The 21,705-nt window shown below is 42.4% G+C and overlaps 1 protein-coding gene across 2 annotated transcripts in view; it reads right to left on the bottom strand.

Annotated features, from left to right (window-relative positions):
• The window catches only part of VSTM2B (V-set and transmembrane domain containing 2B), a 141,965-nt gene that overhangs the window by 99,793 nt on the left and 20,467 nt on the right, over positions 1 to 21,705 (bottom strand). For both annotated transcript variants that reach the window (XM_069216716.1, XM_069216717.1), the window contains exon 4: positions 19,046 to 19,418. In XM_069216716.1, coding sequence (XP_069072817.1) covers positions 19,046 to 19,418 — 373 coding nt within the window. The remainder of the gene's footprint in view (positions 1 to 19,045; positions 19,419 to 21,705) is intronic.

Raw genomic sequence — 21,705 nt, 5'->3', positions numbered from 1 at the left:
CCTCATTTGTATATATTTAAAGAATTCATTACAATGCAAGGAAAACTTATTTTGTAAGTTTAAACGGATTTAGTCAGTTGTCAAACAAATTCTTTAAATGAGTAATCCCAGATTTACGCCATATTGTAAAATAGGAAAATGTGAAACATCCTGGAAGTTCGGGTTATTGATTAATGGAGTACATGCATGTACATCTGTGAGTTGGAAATATTTTTATATCCTACCAAATCTTACTCAAATTCTTTATAGTTTTTAATTTAACGTTCCTAAAAAATGAAACTCCCCATATGTAATATCCCACTGCATGGGTTGTTGTTCCTAAATATTTTATATTGCCAGTTGGCAGGGTTGTCGTCATATAATAGTTTTATGCAATTACCTAAGCTTGTCCAATAGCACAGCCTCCAGTCTGGGAGGGATCAACATCCCCTTGTGAAAGGTATATATTTTATGGATCTGCATACTATTTTATTCTTCTAAATATATTTGAAAATAATGAGGTCCAGCTGTTCAAAGTAACTATCATGTAAATATAGCAGTAATGCACAAAAGTAATAAAATCTTTTTGGAAGGATATTCATCTAAACCAAAATAATATGTATCAAGGAAATTGGCAAAAATTTCCATTTGGCTGATGGAGCTTCGATCTGTAGTAATAGGGTAGTTATGTTTAAAACAAAGTTTTAATATTTGTGCAATCATTATACACAGATATCTGGCCTTCTGTGTAACACGGTTATCTGTCGCAGTAGTTGTACCACTTAGAAGCATTTGTGTTTTGTAAGAGTTTAGTTTATAGCCAGATATTTTGCCAACAAAGCTTAGTGAATCTCAAACTGATATTAAATGCTTCCATTAGTTCCCACATGAATTGCCATGATACTCTAGCTGTATATTTTCTACTTCTAATAATATGGTGTCAAGTGGCTCGTGTAAGGTGCCTACCCTATCAATGTAGTAACAAAGTTAGTATGTGTGATAGTGTCTTTACCTGAAAAGGGGTCATGTTGTTCCTCTGAGACAAGCACTGCAATCCCATTATTGATCCTAGTCACCAGAACTTTACTATATATTTTAGAATCTACGTTTAGCAATGATATGGTGCAATACAAGAAGCAATCAAGTGGATCTTTGTCTTTTTTAAATGAATAGTTATGATGGCTTCATACCAAGAAGGGAGTGGATGTTTGTGTTTCTAATTTATTTAACTATTGCTAAAGTAGAAGGTCAATAATATTAGCTAGAGCTTTGTATACTTTGGCATGGATATGGTCGGGTTCTGTGGCTTTGGCAGGAGATATAATCAGGGTAACGGTTATAACATCCTCTAAAGTAAATTCTGCATTAAAAATCCCATTTCTACTTCAGTCTGAGTTAGGCTAATGAATACCATTGAAGTAATTCTAGATTGCAGTAGAACTGCCATTCCAATCCTCCTGCTATAGTTCAGAATAATACTGTGCAACTGGAGCCATGCTTTCCAGAATGTAATACTTAATTGCCCTAGTATCATCTTATATATGAGTAATTGTTTAACTATGACTATTGCACTGGCTTATACAGCATAATGGTTTCCCAGATTTTTCCTCTATTTTGCAAGCCTTTTTGTTAACTCTGGAAGTTGCTATTGCTGCTATTTGCCCTCGTAGACCCATTAATTCAGAGCAGGTCTCCTGAGCTTTCTCCAATTGGAAAATGGTCGAGGTTATATGTAGAATTTCTTCTTCCTCAATTTCCACTTTCTGAATTTCAGAAGCAAATGATTGTGTTACTCCCCTGATGTGGGCTTTCATTGTGTCCCATACTACCAATGGGGGAGCTAAGCCTAAATTAGTTTGGATAAAATCACCAACTTCAGTTTGCAAATATTCAATATCTTTGTCCCTCTCTAAAATGACTGAGTGGTCAGAATGTAAGAGGCAGTAAATGTATATGGTACAGGATGAAGAAATCACAGTACTAGTTGAATGTTAACCTAGTTTTAGCCTTCTGACTACTCCCACATCTGGTTCTGGAAAGTTCTTCTCTTCCCCTGTCAAGGTTCTGAGAAGTCTGTAGTGACAATAGGCTGATGTCAGGGTCCTTTCCATGTGCTGAAGGCAAGCACTTTAAAGTGACGTAGGACACAGGATTGCCCCAGCCATCCTAGCCGGATGGCCCATCCTGTACACACCTAGTACCCTTTGTGTCATTGTCAAGGCAGAATACACAAACCCCAACAGCAAAGCCATTCAGTCTTCTGATCCAGGACACTGCCAGAGGGCACAACTGTCTAAAAGTGGCATTTTCAGAATTTAGACTTTATATTCAACTGTAACATTAAAGATAATTTTAAATTGCAATTTATTTGAGTACAAACAGCATATTTCTACCTTCTCCCAGTCCAAAGTTAGCACTTGTGAAATGTAATAATGTAGCCTAGTGTTAGCCAATGGGAGCGATAGGCCTTACAGTAGTAAAAAATGAATTTAGGTGTTTTTCACTATCAGGACATGTAAAACTAAAACCCACATGTCCTACTTTTTTAATACCATGCACCCTGCATTATGGGATTTTAATAGTCTACCCTAAGGGTGACTTAAAAGTACAAAAAAGGAAGGTTTAGGTTTGGCAAAAGGTTTATAGTGTCAGCACTTTCAATAAGCCTGTGTTTATGTGTGATAAAATCAGCCTGCAAGTACCATTTCAAATGGTGTATACATTCCAAATGACATTGCAGATTGTAGAAATCAGGCACACATAAATGCAAATTTAATGATATTAAGAAAAAAAAATGAAAAATATTCTTTCACTGTTGCGTCCATTCTTCCAGTGCGTGCTATAAATTCATGCAGTTCATTCTAAAACATATCTTGGAGGAACATAAAATTATAGTGCTCATTAAAGAGTGGCTTAAACTATTTATTAAAAATGTATAAAACACAGAATTGATTGTCTACTAGTGCTTTGCTTCCCCTAATCTTAATACTTCAAGGCGCTTCAGCACATCCCTGTTGTTTAGGGTCTCATATTCTCAATAGAAATGTTAACATTCTCAAATAAATAAGCAAAGCTTACCCTCCTAAAAAGCACACAAAGAACTGTACAAACATACGTATGCTGAGTATGTTTAGTTTAATTCAAATCAGTTACCACTACAGTAATTAGAAATGGGTAAAGGCAACAAAGAAAATGTTAGTACATTGAGTTCTCAGCATGCACATTGGAGACTCTTGTGATGTGTGTCATCAGGTTTAGGCAATTACAAAATATTTGACTTGAGAATTTTTAAAAAACAGCTCTGACGTGCCATGAAAAAAGTCAACTGATGCCAAAATCTTGTAAATTAATGCACAAAAAGAAAGTGTCATCATTTACTGGCCACTAAATCAGACTCACCGAGCAACAAAACCTGTCAGAACCTGAATTTTTCCTGGCACAGTCAGGATTTTCAACAAAAGTGACCCTGTAACTCGACCCTGAGAAGGTGATCCAACAGCTATTTATTCAGAACAGCACCTCTGTAAACGGTGGCTTAATAGAAGCTGAGCCACGGCAAACAATACAGTCTTTCCAGCATGACTGGGAACATTGGGCTTCAGACTTAAATGTCACAACATTTCTAATACTTGGTAATAACAGAGAGAAAGGAAGACATATTTGAGTAAATTCTAGATCTTTCCTAAACTTAGATCAAAAGTGTAAACGTATACCAACTATGAGTAAAATTAGACTTTTGGTTTAAGTTTAGACTTTTGGTCTAAACTTAGACCAAAAGTGTAAACTTAGGGCAAAAGTTTAACTTTACTACGAGTAAAGTTAGTCTTTCGATCTAAATGTACACTTTTGGTCTAAATTTACTTTTGAGTATCGGGCTCAAGATATATAAATAAACATGCTATTTTCTTGTAGGAAAAACATTCACATAGTCACAGAAAGTCACTCACTGCACCCACCTGCAGGGGGCTCACTCTCCCCACTTTAAAGTGCAGGCTGCAATCACAGAGGGGCTTTAAAGCAGGCACTTTTTATTTCACTGGATGCGCTGCCTTGTGCTGCCACCAGGGCAGCGTGAGTTTGCGGCTGTCCCAGGGACAGCACATTTCCTGCAATACGGTGCATTGTCCCTGTTTGTGTCATGTGCACCTGTTTAAAGGTGCACCATTTTGCAAACAGGGACAGTACACACTTTCCATTATACGGCCCCTGTTGTGTCACTAATTCACTGTCAGAATGATCTTCATTTTCCACTTCTTTGCCTAGTCTGAAACTATCCTAGCTATGAAGCTCAATTCACTTCATTCAGTTGGCATACTGCCCACCAAGAGGTTTCCACAATAGACATCTCTCAATCTGATATGAATGCCCTTTTTGGTGCTCCTTGTGTGATTCTTGATTTTGCTCTTCCATTATGTTTTCCAATATTTTCTTCATCTTCCTTTTCTTTCCTTCCTTTCCCTTCTAATGCATCCACTAGAACAGAACTGATACTGGGAGGAAGTGGCATAGTGAATCCCTCCGCGTTTACAGCTTGAGCGGGGGTGGTGTTGACACAATTATTTATCAGCCTGTTTTGTCTGCAGCTCTACAAATAGAAGGTCTTGAAAAAACTAAGGGAAAACTGTAAAAGAGGTCAGGGATGCTAAGCCAGTCATAGAAAAAAGAGGCCCAAACGGTGAAATGATGAGGGAAAGAGGGAAAAAGAGTGTGCAGCGGTGTAGCTTCCAAAGGTGTAGCAGGTGCAGTGGCACTGAGGCCCATATGCCTGAGGAACCCACTAAACTCTATGTTGTCCCCCTGTATTTTAGCCATTAAACAGCAGCTTGGGGCCCCATTTTTCCTTCCACTAAGGCCCACAATACACTGGCTACGCGAAAGAGACTGCTAGGGAGAGAGAAGGATGGAAGGAAGTGTGAAATGAAGAGAGAATCTGTGACAAGAAGGGAGGCCAATAAGCACGAAAAGATTAATCTAAGGGTGTAAGGACTGATGGATGGAAGTGTAAAACAATATTTGCATGGGTGAGTGAAAGAAGGCATCGTCAGAATGATGAAAAGCTGGATCGATGCGTGGATAGATAAATGGAAGTATAGATGGATGAGTGAACTGATAAAAGGAGGGTGAGATGATAAATGGATAAAAAATGGCTGTGTGGATGGGAGAAGGATCAAAGAATGGCTTTGAGTGGAAGGATAGAACAATTGATAGGAGAGTGAAATGATGAGAGTGGATAGACAGATTGGTAAACGGAAGATGGTTGGAATAGTGAAAGGATGGATGGAAGCATAAAAGATGGATGGATCCATGTAAGTCTTAAAGAATGGAGAGACAGATGAATGGAAGGTGGGATGAAGGGACCTCATCTACTTTGGGTAGTGCTTACTTACACTGTTCACCCGATGCCATTCGAGGAATTGATCAGTGTGGGGGGTATTTTAATTTTCCGGCTACTCCGCTGCTTGGAGGGATAAATTATTAATAGCCACCACTGTGAGCCCTTAAGGAGTTGGGTTATGGGTCCTGGAGAAGGATATCTTCCCACAAACAACGCAATGTCCTACATGGCCAATGCGTCATGCATGCAGCAGGCTGAAGTCTCTCCTAAGATTAATCAATAAATGCGTTTCTCTGCACTAACGGTATATAAATAGATTGATTGATAAAGGTTGTGCAATTTGTGTGACAACATATAAACCTGAACTTAGATTCTAATATCTTGTAAGTATTCAAGTTGCTTAAAACATTATTACAAGTTAACCATGTTATACTTTTGCTAGTCAAGAATGCTTTATTATAAATTCTGCTATTGTGCTAGGGTGAAAAAACTAATTAAGATATGAAGAGTCTGCAGGCCAAGCTTGTCAATCTATTTTCACACTGTGAGAGTTTCCTACCTCTTGTTATCTCAAGGGGTGAGCTATGAATTTTCAGAGTAAGTAGATGGAGAAATAGCCGAAACTGGACTCACAGTATAATCAGAGCTTTGATCCACCATGGGAATATCTCAGGCATGGGTAAGCATCAAAGATATAAAATTACATCATACTGCTCTGAAAGACAAATAGTAGACATGAGCAGCAGCTACGGGTTGATATAGGCATTCTAGACGTTGACATCCAAGCCCCTCTACTTTAGTAAACACGGGCTACGCACACTGCTCTCAGTTCAAGCCTGGGAATGAGAGAAAACACATAAATCTCCTGCTTTACTGAAAAAATAACAATCCATTTGTTTCCAGTTGTAGAATTGCCCTAACCTAAGGTATGACTCGCTAACACGTTGGACAGGCACCTGGAGTTGGGATCTCCCGGACAAGCTTGCGGCCTTATGCGTAGCCTCCTTATTGTAGGGAGGCTGGACTAGTCCACCTATAGAGGCTTGTGTAAGTGCCATCCTTTGGAACCAACGCATTTGCAGAACGCCTTAACATGATCGCACAACTGATGGGCCCTTGTATCCTTGCCAAGTCACGCTCGCCCAGTTACTCATGGAAGGAAGAGTTCATTTTAAAGCCTTCTGTTAAGTCAGCGGGATAATTAATGTGATGGTATCCTTGTCCCTCTAAACAAACATTCCAAGTGTTCCTTCGAGTGCCTGTGATCCGCACATGCCTATAAGCTCTTAGGCCCATATTTATTCTTTTTTAGCGCCGCATTTGCGCCGCTTTTTGACGCAAAAGCGGCCCAAACGTACAATAATACAATTGTATTTTTTTAATTTGCGCCGCTTTTGTGTCAAAAAATAACGCAAATGCGGCGCTAAAGAAGTATAAATATGGGCCTTAGTGTCGCGGTACAAATGGGCTGATGATGAAAAGATAAAGTGCTATTTCACTTGATCTACTGATAACCCAGATTACCGAAAACTCGTGCATTCTCATTGATTGATCAGTGTCCCTCCTAGTTTTTAGTATCAGCCTGAATTATGCATTTCATTGAAGTGTTTTCGGACCAGTTATTTAAGACTATATAACAGCATAGCATAACATAATGTATACATTCCATTGCACTGTTTTGTTTTTTTAGGTGGTTGGGGGGAATGCAATCTTTATGTGAGCTAAACCCAAATTATCTTCTTATTCCCTCAAACTCTCCTCCGCCAAATATCCAGGTTTGTATGCACCACTCTTATTTCATGCCCTCCCACCCATACATTACCAGTTTTGCACATCACTTCGCCTATTGCCCGCCGTCTCCCATCAACACCAGGCAAAATAGCCCACATCTCTGATTTCCCTGCAGAGAAACAACTTCTGAACTTGAGAGAAATACTTTTGCTTTTGGTCCCCTGTGTCATTTTCCTATTGCCGTGGAGCAGAGATGTTGTTCTTCAAAAATAACAGATGGATTTAATAACTATCAGACTCCTTATGCTTAATTGGTAACATTATGAACTGTTCCGAGGCTGTGCGCTGCAACCCACCAGTAGTATCGAACCACAAAAGTGAACAATGTAGAAATTGTGATGCAGCGTCGGACTGGGAAAGTAAACAAGGGTTTGCAAGGCATGCATTTGAGCTTGCTGCAGGTAATGTTTGTGGTAATATCAGAGAAAATCAACAGTAAAAATCGGTTCACCAGACATATAACATTCCCACAAAGAGCCAAAAAAAATCGACCTACACACTGACGTGAGAGACCAGCCCTGTAGGCCCTACTTAATTGCACAATAGCCCAGTTCGACCCAAATTGAGATGCCACAAGATCTCCATGCCAGATTTAGCAGCTAAACCGCCAACACTTTGCGACAAATAAACATCGTTATTGTGCCCTGTCATGTTAGCTTACTTTCTTGGCCTTTATGTTTCTTCTCCTGTAATTCCATGCAATGCATTACCATAATTTGTTTTACAGGTGACTCTAAAAACTGCCATCTAATTCTGCCGAGGGTTCAAAGTCAATGCACTGCAAAGAATGCTGATGTGAACACGCATAGACACCTCAGACAATATTATAATTTATCTTCGCTCAGGCAGGAGATGATTGAATTAATAGTGCTAAGCATCACTCATACGTTTTTCAACATAGTATCTTGATCCACCATGTAAGCTATGATAACATGTCCAACCCTTATCACATAACTCACTAAGGGGGTGATTCTGATTCTGGCGGGCGGCGGAGGCCGCCCGCCAGAATTCCGCCCTCCATTATACCTCTCCGCGGTCAGAAGACCGCGGAGGGTATTATGAGTTTTTCCCTGGGCTGGCGGGCGGTCTCCAAAAGACCGCCCGCCAGCCCAGGGAAAAACTCCCTTCCCACGAGGATGCCGGCTCGTAATCGAGCCGGCGGAGTGGGAAGGTGCGACGGGTGCAGTGGCACCCGTCGCGTATTTCAGTGTCTGCAAGGCAGACACTGAAATACTTTGCGGGGCCCTCTTACGGGGGCCCCTGCCGTGCCCATGCCATTGGCATGGGCACGGCAGGGGCCCCCAGGGGCCCCGCGACCCCCCCTACCGCCATCCTGTTCAGGGCGGCTTTCCCGCCATGAACAGGATGGCGGTAGGGGGGGTCAGAATCCCCTCGGCGGCGCAGCGAGCTGCGCCGCCTTGGAGGATTCTTAGGGGCAGCGGAAAACCGGCGGGAGACCGCCGGTTTTCCTGCACTGACCGCGGCCAAAGCGCCGCGGTCAGAATGCCCTGCGGGGCACCGCCGGCCTGTCGGCGGTGCTCCCGCCGACCCTGGCCCCGGCGGTCTAAGACCGCCGGGGTCAGAATCACCCCCTAAGTGCCATGGTATAGGCAAGTCTCACAAAAATGAACAAATTGTCACCATTGTTACAGGCGGACCAATGATTAATCTGAACTCTGACTGAAGTAAAAGTCAGGGGTGTTGTGTGAGGTCGGGGGGGGTGGAGCTTCACCCAAGTAAATTAATAGATGAGTCTGCAAAATCATGGAAGCTGTCTGCTATATTTATTTTCCTTTATTACGTTGCATTGAGTGGTGTGTTTTACTGTTTCACTTCTTTATGTCAATCATTTAGATTGTTAATTCCATTATGTTTCCCCTTCTTACCTATATTTAAGAGAGGTTGACTTTTCCTGGGGTACTAAGTCCAGGTATGTTAGAACTGACATCCTTGGTGTGGTTTTCCCCCCAAACCTTTTGTCTTCACTCCTTTTGTTTTGCTGAGTTTGTTTTTGCTGGCATTAGGACACTGCACACTTTACCACTGCTAACCAGTGCTAAAGTGCTCTCTCCTCTAAACATGGCAAAATTGGCTTACATCCCATTGGCACATTTAATTTACTCACAAGTCCCTAATAAAGTGGTATGACATGTACCTGGGGCATGTAAATTAAATGCTACTAGTGGGTCTGCAGCACTTACTGTGCCACCCAATTAATTATCCTTTTAAACATATCTCAGGTCTACCACTGCGACATGTGTGCGGTTTGAAACTGCATTTTCAACTTGACAAAATAAACATTTTGCCAGACCTAAACCTTCCCTTTTAATACATGTGTCACCCCTAGGGTAGGCACTAAGCAGCCCATAGGGCAGTGTGCATTGTACTTAAAAAGTTGGGCATGTACTTTTGGGTATTACATGCCCTGGTAGTGAAAAAATCAAATTTCTTTTTCAAAACTGCAAGGCCTACCTGCCCCAAAGGATAACAATGGGTTACCTTATTACTTTTAATAAGTGTTATCGTTGGTTTGGGAGCAGGCAGAAAAGTCAAATTTGGGCTAAAAAAAATCATAATTTAAAATACTCTTTAATGGTAAAGTCGGATTTTAAGTCATAATTCGGAAAATGTTGCTTTTAGAAAGTTGGAATATTCTTGTCCTGACCATTTGGTTCCTGCAACCTGTTTCCTGGGGCACATAACTAGGTGTAGTTGGCTTCTGTTTATTCCTCCCAGATAGTATCACAAAGGGAGACTGTGTTGATAGGATAGGTCAGCCTGACCTGATGGCAGTGGCGGAGCTGTCACCTTCTATTCGTGCACTTCAAAAGAGCTGCCTCAGCGCACACACACAAAGAACTTCACACTAGCCTTTTGTGACTCCAGACATCCTGGGGCAGGCGAAGGAAGGAAATTCCAGAACCAGATGTCAGGAGAAGTCTAAAAGTTTCTACTACTTCAAAACCAGACACATAAATAAATACTGGACCCTCAGACCAACTCTCCAGTATATTCCTAAATCAATGGATACGGCAGAAGAAGGACTGCCCTGCTACCTGAGTCCTGCCCTGCTGTCTGAAAAGGAAGACCGGACCTATTCCCTTCCTCCCAGGTTACCTGAAGCGACTCTAAGGGTAAGCTGACAGACCTTTTGTTTAGAGATACGTGGGCATAACAAGCTCCAGGGGCCTCTCTGCAACTCTAAACCAAATAAGTACACTGTTCCAAACAACGTGAACACAGGGAACTAGAAAGGACTGCAGTGAAATTGTTGTAGGAGTGCCCTCAAGCATCACATTAGGATGTCAAGCATCATCATTGGGCTAACCCCTCGCCAGACTGGCACTGCAATGTCTGACGGGCCTCCAGCGGAAGGATGGAGGCTCTTCAACCAAGAAGATGATTAATCAAAAGACTGCAGCCCATATTGACAGGGGGAATAAAGGAGAGACAAGAGTCTAAAATTAGCTCTAATCCTCTTAATAATTTTAATTTCAATAGGGATTAGGCCAAGATTAAAAAACACAGCTCGGAGTATACAGGAAAACAATATTACCAATACTCCTTCAAAGGTAGAGAGGAGGCAAGTAGTTTGCTCCTAACATATGGTCGACATGTTTCGCGCCTTCACGGTCACACACAGATCCACTGGCGCTTCATCAGGACCGCTAACATTTTACTTCTCCTTATTAAAACAAGACAATAAATGCTGGGAGGTCACTTACAGTCTGTCGATCTATTGTGTATGTCAGTCGAATGATAGGTCGCCCATCCCATGAAGGTAACGGGCATCATAGGGACGCGTAAACCTCTTACCCAAGGAGAGTATTTTGCACTTCTCCCCGAGGTCCGTCTTGAACCTGCCCGAGGTCGCGTTCCTGAAAGCAGGTTCAAGACGGACCTCGGGGAGAAGTGCAAAATACTCTCCTTGGGTAAGAGGTTTACGCGTCCCTATGATGCCCGTTACCTTCATGGGATGGGCGACCTATCATTCGACTGACATACACAATAGATCGACAGACTGTAAGTGACCTCCCAGCATTTATTGTCTTGTTTTAATAAGGAGAAGTAAAATGTTAGCGGTCCTGATGAAGCGCCAGTGGATCCGTGTGTGACCGTGAGGGCGCGAAACATGTCGACCATATGTTAGGAGCAAACTACTTGCCTCCTCTCTACCTTTGAAGGAGTATTGGTAACATTGTTTTCCTGTATACTCCGAGATGTGTTTTTTAATCTTGGCCTAATCCCTATTGAAATTAAAATTATTAAGAGGATTAGAGCTAATTTTAGACTCTTGTCTCTCCTTTATTCCCCCTGTCAATATGGGCTGCAGTCTTTTGATTAATCATCTTCTTGGTTGAAGAGCCTCCATCCTTCCGCTGGAGGCCCGTTAGACATTGCAGTGCCAGTCTGGCGAGGGGTTAGCCCAATGATGATGCTTGACATCCTAATGTGATGCTTGAGGGCACTCCTACAACAATTTCACTGCAGTCCTTTCTAGTTCCCTGTGTTCACGTTGTTTGGAACAGTGTACTTATTTGGTTTAGAGTTTCAGTAAGGGAGACAGTACACTGGACCATTAATCTCCCTGTCCCTCCTGTTTATTGATGCCTCTCTGCAACTACCTAGCTGACCTGCTGCATTTGACCTGCCGCAGGAGATGCCTGAGCCCTGCTGGCCTCTGCAGGAGTGAGTTCCTGATCACCAGGAGTTGCTTTCTAAATTCTGGACCTTTGGTTTGGCATCATTTAAGCCCGTACTGGAAGGAAAGGAGAAATCCTGTAGTCTTGGGCTCTACGAGATTGTGAACAGACCCTTTCACACCAAGATCTTGCCGCTTGTGCCGACCACCAACATGAAGCTCCAGTGAACCCGACTCTTTGTACTACAACAACTGCCAGCAATGACTAGCAACGTGAGATCTGCACTTTGGGCTACACCATTGAGTGCCTGCATTGATTGCCAACACGAAGCTCAACCCACGACCTTCCATGACCCCCAACAGGATCCTCTGTGATCTCCAGCCTGCTCTTCATGCTACAGTGACAACCATCTGCAATGCTCTCCGTGCTCTTCATGGCCTCCTCCACTGTGAACTGGACACTTCGTGTCAGATTTGAGAAGGTAACTTTTTCAGCAGGACAGGCCTGGTCCCAGTACGTGTCCTGCATGGCTGGCCTGAATTTGGGACTTTAACCCAGTCTAGCACAACCAAATGACAGCAAGTGACGCTTTGTGCTTTTAGGCATTGAGGCATTATACTTACCTAAATCTTTGAAATTGCAGATCTCTGGTTCTAGTGACTGGATATTGGATTTTTATGTTTTGTTGTCAAATAATTTATTAAATTTTACTCTATTTTTATAACTTGGTGTGGTATTGTTCTTGTGTTGTGATTTCACTTTATTGTTGTTAGTGTCCTCCATAAATACTTTCACTGCCTTTAATTAAGGCCTGACTGCCTTTGTACCAAGCTACAAGAAAGTTAAGCGCGGGTTAATTTTGTGACTTTTATGGCTCACCCTGGCAAGGATTGTGGCTTTTGCTTGAGATGGGCTTGCACCCCCTCAACCAGCAACCCAGGCTGAGTGCTATAATCTCGCCATCTATGTGTATGATATCATAGTGAGGTCTATAATTGTATAAAATGGTATACATCAAACAGATTAGAAACAAATCAGAAACACAAAAGATACCGCAATGACTGTCAAACATAGTTTATTACATTAAAAGCAATGTTATAATACTTAAATCAAGAAAGAGAAAGATAGATCAGTACTAGCCCTCTCAGGCTCCTTTGAAACTACATGCCCATTGCTGCCATGCACTGGTAAAGAAGTGTTGCACAGCACAAACTACAGCAGCGGAATTCAGGAGTAAGGGCACTAAACTATTGTTTTTTTAAACTGCTGTTAACTGTATTTTTTTTATCTGAATTTCTTAAGAATTGGGGAAAATGCTGTTTTGCTGTCTTTTAATCTGTTTAAGGTTTGTTAAATAATTTTTTTTGAGCTCTTAAAAATTCCATTTTGGTTCTCACTTCTAATTGTCATTTCAGCATTGTTGGCGTTTGAAAGGTGAAGTTCTTGATTGGGTGATGTGGGATAGGGAACACTTTCTTGGAGGTGTCCGTGAATTACTTCCCTCCTTGTGCTTCATTCTGGCACGTCATTTTAACTGAGCACTCTAGTGGTTGGAGGTGGGAAGGGCTACATGCGCTCCTTGGCCCTTCAAATGCAGGACGCTGCATGGAAGTGCAGAAGATGTGTGCAGTGGGCTTGCTGCCCGTGCCCATGCCCCAAAGGTAAGCCCATCTGCCCCTGGAAGGCCACCAGTGCCAGCCATGCTGCACTTCTTGTTCCAGCCCAGACTCAGAGACTGCTCTACAGTAAGGAAGTGTTATTATCTTTTCGAATGCCGCTTTGCAGTGAAACACTGCGTTGCTCCCATGAGGTTAGTTGCAGGATGCAATGTCCCAAATATAATTGTAAAAGGCACACCCTGCTTGACTCTCTGGGGACAGTCTTACGTGAACATAAAATGTCCCCTTCCAAGATTTGTAAGAAGTTTTACTGCCCTGTCATAGGGAATTAAATGTATGCTTAGTTAATGTCAGATACCTCCCCAAACACAAAACTTATATTTGGAACTTGCTAAATGTTAATGAGTGGGACATTATGTTTTTAACTTGAAACTTGGCTCAACGCCTACTCCGGCCCTGACATCTCCATTGCCATAGCAGAGGGTTATTCAATCTTTCACTCAGATCGACTAGCAGGACATGGCACTGGAATTACTATTATCTATCGTTCAAAATTGTGTTGCACTTCTGCTAAGCTTGAGGGTCTGTAATCAACTGAGGGATTGGTTTTCTCTCCAAGATTACAGCTAACTGCTCCATTTCTGTTGCCTTAGTTTACTGTCCTCCCAAAGCCTCTTCCCAGTCTTTCAATGCACTCATTAATGCATTTACCCCTTTTGATCTACGATACTCAACTTTTGTGGTATTGGGGTACTTCAAAGTACTCATAGATGATCCCTATTGCAGATCCACAGAGTAGTTCAAGGAACCTATGTCTTACCTCAGTCTTAAACAGTTTGTTAAATATGCTACTCATATAGGGTGTCATATCTTAGATCTTATTTTTTCTAACTACCCTTCCCTTGTGTCAGACCTACCCCTTCAACTTGCCTGGATCAATCATTTCCTTGTGTCTTTTACGTGAACCATGCTATCATCCAGACTGATACATGTATGGTTAAAGTGAGTCAAGTTCTCCTCGTTGGTCCAATATCAGGGGCACTTATGAGGTATGTTATCAGCACACTCACCTACCAAGACCCTACAACAGATCTCAGGGGAAATGGAGCAAGTTACAATCTCACCTTCAAACATCTCATCAATAGACTGTTGATTTCAGAGAAAGGTATTAACGCCTCCACTTAAGTACTTATTCTACTCAGTGAAGGCGTGTTTATTCTCTCCAGCTTTGTCAATCATTCTAGTGTATATCTTTTTTTAGGCTTCTTTCACCCTTGTGACATGAGACTTTTTCTTACATCAACAATTTACATAGGGCATGACTTTTCGTCATGTACTGTAGAGCTGCTCCTGAATGTACCTCAAGAAGAGAAACCTGATGCAGTTTTTAATTTGAATTATCTTGCTCACACTGCTTTCTGGATGAGGAGTGCTCTTGGATTAGCCCTCAATATTATTTAAATATGGTGAGGGCATGGTCCTTCGGAGGAGTGACCCCAATAAAGGCACTCAAAGCCACCAGGAAAATCTCGATGGATAATCCTGTTGGATTGCCTGAAACCTTGTTTTCCGCAAAGAATTGGGCTTCCTGTAGCCCCACAGTTCCACTGCCTACACAGAGGCAACAGACTGGGACTAACACGTTTCCGCTGCCCCTTTTACCACTTCTTCTCCAAATCTGCTGCTTCCAAAAAAGCACCTCCCATTCCTTCCCCCAATTTACTACCACGCCGAGCTTTGCAAACATGACCCTCTTGCGACCATAAATAGCAACAGCCTCATGATAAGCGACCACCAGGAACATTTCATCAAATATCTTCTGCTCCCCAGGTTACCTTGTTATCTAGGCAACACTGATGTGAATGTGTTTCAAAAAGCAGAAGTTCTTTACTGTTGGAGGCAACTTTAATGCCACAGGTGTCCTTACTTTACAAACTTCGTCATCCACAAAGAGGAGCATGGGAATTCCATTACCATAGTCTGTTGAATACGGATCCTTGCAGGATGCTTAAAAGATCAATAACATATGTTGAGGATGAGGAGTGCTAAAACGCACCTTTGCTAGGACCTCTTGTGCAATTGGAAGTCTGGCACTGCCTGATCCCTTACATCAAATATTACCTTTGCTGGTCTATACAATTATAGGATTCTTGATGCCTCAAACCAACTGTGCACCAGGCAGCACTATAACAACCCGTCATCATTTTTTTTTTAAGATGACAATTTTGCAATCATGTACAACATGAAAGAATGTTATTGTGTCCCACTGTCTTCTCTAAAATAAGCGTAAAGGTGTGTTGGGTTGTCCCTCTCATCAACCCACTCCTCCGTTCTGCCTGATATCACCTCGGCACATAACTTAGAATGAGCATCCAACAGCAATATAACACTGGAGTATGCCGGATCTTACCTTATTCCCATCTTGAAAATGTGGATACTTAGGGTCTCGCTCCGAGAGGGGGAGTTGTACATTTAACAGGGAATATCTTTTTTTCATTATCAGGAGAATCCAAGAATATTCTGCACTGACCATTTACAGGCTCGTTAATAATATAAGAACATTTAACATTTCTCACTCCATATCAAAGATAACACACTTCACATCCTCAACTCCATTCTAACGCTCTTGGCTTCAGGGCTCCAGGTCTCTTCTGTTAAAGTCTTCAATGATTTTAATAGTGTAGAATACACACTTCTTAGATCTTCTGCTAGTCTGAAAAAAAACCTCCTGGTTGCTGATGGGCTGAAATGTACCATTAGATCGAACCCCAATATTACAGGCATTAATAAATACTATGAAGTGACATCAATGTAATTAGCCTACAAACAGATTAGTATCCCTCAGGAGCTGTTCCTTTTGGAAGGCAATAAAAGGGATGTTCTGCAACCCACTCCCTGCATTACCTCCACCTTCTCTTGACATGTACACAAAATGTCTGGAACCTTTCCACCCTTAAAGGCATCCACCTCGTGTCTCCTTGAACTAGAGTACTTCGTAGGAGTTTAGAAAAACAGTCTATATAGTAATATGTGAAATGTAACTGCATAGCTTAGCAATATGTGAAATATAACTGCATACCAATATGTAAAATATAAACGTGATATCACTCAGTAGCAGAAGTTAATGCTTTAAAGAGGCTAAAACCCATTACGCTTGATGTGGACATAAAAGGGGAAAAAAGGGTGCATTGAAAACTGAAAGTTGAAGTGTCATGGCTCCATTACCTGATCAACAAACTGTGTTAACTATTACTGTTTTTTTGAAAAGGCTTTAGATTGTCATTTTACAGCCAGTGAAGTCAAATGACCATCAAGAAAATGGCAGATGGGAGAGAACCCAAGTGGAACAAAGCGAGGAGGGAGCAAAAGGCTGCTTCTGGTAAGGAGTGGAACCCTACATCACCAGGAGCAGCACACAGCGGAATAGGTCTACAAGTCACCAGCTCTTAGGGTCAAGATGGAGCCTGTCTCGAGAACCTTCAGGCCCTGCTATGTGGCTCTCTGTAATGGCAAACCTTGTGTCTGACCCAACTGTGTGATGTATGGCTGGTGTTCCATCACAACTCACTGAGGGAAGGAACCACAGGAAGGGATGGAAGGGTCCTGAGAAGTGTGAGTACCTTTGTCTGTCAGTGTGTCCCTAGGACTTCATATCACTGTTGTAAACAATGCCAATACCTACGAAAGACTGGTTATAGTGGTTTCTACATTCTGTTGTATGTTTCATCGCTTTTCACCGTACTCGGTTACTAACATAGAAAACTAGTGGGATTTCAATTCTACATTTTTTGTATCGCAAATTCTTTGACGAGCGCGAAAATGAAAAATGATAAATATCTCTCCAGATCTATGTTTAAAATAGTTAAATGGTTCGGCGCTTCTGCTCTCGATATTAACTATGGCGCACTGGCTCAGTATTTTTTTCTTTTTTTTCCTAGATACAACTATGGCACTACGATCAGATAATATTTTCAAATGTTCAAAATGTACCTTTTCCAGTTCGTGGAAACGCTTAAAAGGTTTAGTACACACATCTCTCCAAATGCTAGTTCAGAGGCTGATTAGATGACACATAATATCTGTTCAGCCCCACATTACAATTATTCTCTGGCTCACAGTTTGGGAAAAGATGTTCAGATTCACCGGGCAGGTTTTTCACGGTCGAGCGGCAATGCAAACGTTGTCTCAGGCTGAGCCAAGGCCGCCAAGCGCTGACTGCACGTTCCCAAAAATAAACCAACGTGACGTGCTGATGAGTTAGGGTTCACGTTTAAAGTAACACTTGTTTGATTTTACTTCAGTTAAAAAAAATATATGAACTGTATTAACTACTTAACATTCTTCAGTATTGTTAAATTAGAGCACGTTGTAAGCAATCCCACGAGAAACACCTTTACCTATAACATTCCTGCCACATTTGAACACTTGAATTGGTTGCTGCCTTTTGGGGAAAAAAAGGACTCGAGCATCCTGCTATCTTCCTGCAGTCCTTCTGCTTCCGGGTTAGATAGACCTCTTACAAGCATTTTTAAATTAGCAGTACGCATCGCGTGAGACACAGACAACCTTGTAAGTATGTTTTTTTCCCCCAAAGGTCTTCATAATGTCTGCAGTTAAAAAAATGGCTAAATGCAGGTTTCAGGTTCAAGGGTACACAGTTCGAATAATAATATAGGCTGGAAATTCCCTTCCATACACCCATGATACAGAACAAGCGATGTGCCCAATGTAATGCTCAAATAGAGAAGAATCGTCTCCACGCAGCATCTGGGCCAGCTCCATACATGCCAACATTTTGGAAGAGGAAATTGTACGATTTTAAACGAATAATCGGGAGAACGTTTTTCCCCTACTGACTTCTAGTGAATCAGAGGCAGTTCCAGGCGTGGGACAGCCAGACTAAGGTAGTTTTGGCTTAAACATCGGGAGTCTCCCGTCTGCATCGGGTCCATTGGCATGTATGCAGCTCAGGTGTCGTATCTTCCACATGGTTGACTGAAAAGAGTCAAAATTGTGTCTCACAGTAATCAACGAATCAGCGTCATGAATGGATGCGCCGAAATAAAGCTGAACATCTGTTAAGAAACTGGACTGTCTAAAATGCGTGTATTTTATGCGTGTGCCAGAGTACCTGCTTGTTTCCGAGAAGTGCCGGTACTCTCCAATTAAAAGTATTGCGCTTTTCTTGAGCTGCGCCGGTACTCTCCCTCTCAAAATAAAAAAAGTGCCGGTACTCAGTACCGGACAGTACCGTCCCATTTAAAGCACACTAAACCCTGAGCATGCGTCATAACTTACAGCGAAAGCACCCAATGGAAGTCAGGGGCCAATTTATCTGTAAATATAATGGTAGTTGAAAGCAACTAAACTCGTATCACTGCCATTAACATAACATTATAGGTTGCACGTTTAAAGTACATTACCAAAAAAAGAGCCAACAAAGTGTTAAAAGAAGAAGACGACTTATCATTTTGCTGCACATTTCGATATTCGTTAACTCAAATATTAAGTATTTTCACTAAGCCTTATATTAGAGGAGTGGAGATTGATTTCTGAAAAAGGCAAGGCAAAGACGCTCTGAGGAAAAAACACGCTGGCTCTCGAAGAACCTGTTGCTACCTCTGCAATACTCAAAAACTGCCAGCAGATGGCAATGCAACACCATGGTCTGAACTCACCTGATCCCTGCTGATGCCGCAGGATGGCTGACTTCCCTGGGGCAGGTGAAGCGGAGGAGGCGGCGACGGCCGTGCTAGAGGCGTCTCTCGGAGGACCGGGTCTCTTCCCGTCCCTGGCAGGTTCCGGGGTGGCTCTAGCGCCTCCGCTGGCACGGCGTGGCCCGCTGCTCTGGATGTGTGAGACGGCCTCGGCGGCCTGCATGTCCGGCGGGGAGAAGCGGCCGAGCACCCGCAGCATGGCCTGCGCCTTGTGCTCCTGCGTCTCGTCGTCGCTGTAATCCGCCACCCTGCACTCGTACACCCCCTCATCCTGTCGCCGCACCCCCGAGAGCCGCAGTCGGTGGGAGATGTCATTGCCCTGGACGCGCACCGTCTGGGGAGACAAGGGCAGTGTTATTTCTCCATTCAGATGCTTACAAGCAAGCGATACAGTTACCACAACCTTCATGCCACAGGCTTCCAACACTGTTTTAATCAGGTTTTTCAGTCACACTTGCTGCTATGCATAGGGCCACTGGAATTATGCGGCGGGGAGGGGCCAAATCACGCGACAGGGTTTGGTAGATAATGAGGCACACTTTGTGAAAGTATTACTTCATTATTATCTCACTTTTTACCCTTGTTAACCAGTGCTTACTTTGTAAATAATAAGGTGCCGGTGCCCAAAGCTCTCCTTTTAAACACGCGGCTGCTGCAATTAAATGTGTGAACATGGAATACAGACTGATGCGGCATAATCCTGGAGCCATCTCGGGCCTCTTCGCTCTATTTAAAGCCACTCGCTGCCCCTTCAGCTCACTCTTGCAGCTTTATACTTTCTCCCTATGTGATGCTTTTTCGTTTTTCTCTTCCTCAGTCTTTCCCGTATGTGTCTTTTGCTCGCAGCAAATGCTTGAGGCAGAAGAATAAACCCGGCCCTCTAAAATAAGTGCCTGTGCTCCGCACCGGAAACAACAAGCACAGTTGTTAACACTATCTAGACATTGGTTGGAACTCAGTAGCACCAGTTTAATATCCACATATAGCGATAAGCCACCGAATGGTAACCAGTCAACTTTTGCAAAGGCCCTTCCACAGCAGGGGAAGAGTGTTTTGCTGCTTTTTAGTAACTTTTGAGCTGAGTTACAATTATTTTGTTAAAATCTGAAGATTATGCAGCGGATGATGAATAATAACGCAATCGTGTCAAATCAATAATTAAACATAAAACGCCACAGCTGTACAGTCGCAGAATTCCAGTGGCCTTGGATATACTGCTTTTACTGGATTCATCAAAGTGACACCATCCATCACGCCATGGAGGAGACAAAAAGTAATTATTTTCCACACTGGGGCAAGGCAACGTTCAATTCCACAATCTCCAGCTGCAGTCTTCCAACTTCTGAGAAAGCCTACTATTTTTTTTTACACTCCAATCACAAGGAAGCCCTGCAGGCCTCATATTTCACTCCTTGCACGTATGACTCAGATTTAAAGGGTGAGCTGACCTCCCACAGAAACCTAAATATATCACCTGTTGCGAGAACCTGTACACTAAGGGCCTCATTAACAAGAATCTTATGCATCAGCTCCAATGCTTTAGATTTCTTGCGCTGCCCTGCGACCCCCGTAACAACGCTATGGATGCACTGTATTTACAATAGCGCATGTTTTCATAGATGTGTCAGAATTCCTGACGCATCTGTGGTGCTAAACAGACGCATTGCTGGAACACCGTAAAAAAAAAAATCTGCTACTCCTGCAATGCGAGGAAGGCTCCCATAGAGGAAAGCCCGGCATCAGTTTAACGCCTGCTCTGAGCAGGCATTAAAATTCTGACGAAGTAAAGTTACAGAAGGACAAGTGAAATGTAAATTTCACTGCTTCAGTTCTCGATGGCTTTTCCAGAGGGAATGCCTACCTTGCATACATTATACCTGGCACAGGTATAATGTGATGCAAGGCTTTACAAACTGACGCATTGGACCAAATGCGTCAGTTTGTAAATGTGGAGCAGTGTAAAGCACTGAAAGCGCCACCGTTTCGTAAAAACAAAAAAAAACAACAGTGGCACAAAGGCCTTGTAAATGAGGTCATAAATGCATTTCTGTTGAGAGTGGGAGCTGGGAAGGCTTCAGGAACAGATCCCACCATAGGGGAATGAATCCCTTTAAATTGAAAGCAGGAGCTGTTTTGGCTACATCAACGTGCTGCTCTACTTCTTTTGTAAGCTGTAAGTCTACTTAAGGGAGGTTTTGTTCTTAGTGTATCATTTTAGATGTATTTTAATTCTTTAGATCACTTCTCTGATTCCACTTACTGTGTTGTCATTAATGTACAATGTTAAGTGGCATTACTTCGTATGATGATTAAGTGTCATTCCAGAGAATTTTTCAAACATTGTCATGGTGCTGTTAATGCACTTAGGTATTTTTGCAGGATTTCTCACCCAAGTAAATGAGGTTGGTTGTGTTAATACACTGCAGATTCACAAGTCAAACACATGCTCTTCTAGTGTGTGGATGTAAATCTGGAGGTATTACAGTGACCAACTAGCAATTATATGACCGCGAGTTGCTGCCAGATTTGGTGGAAAAGTGAGGAAAAACCCACTGTGACGCAATTTTCGACGTTCAGATTTTTTTTCCCAGAGGACCCATCACTTTTTTCTAAGCTGGTTG

The sequence above is a fragment of the Pleurodeles waltl genome, chromosome 12 (genome assembly GCF_031143425.1).
Source record: "Pleurodeles waltl isolate 20211129_DDA chromosome 12, aPleWal1.hap1.20221129, whole genome shotgun sequence".
Taxonomy (NCBI): domain Eukaryota; kingdom Metazoa; phylum Chordata; class Amphibia; order Caudata; family Salamandridae; genus Pleurodeles; species Pleurodeles waltl.
The sequence above is the reverse complement of the archived record's forward strand: the minus strand, read 5'-3'. Positions and strand labels throughout refer to the sequence as shown.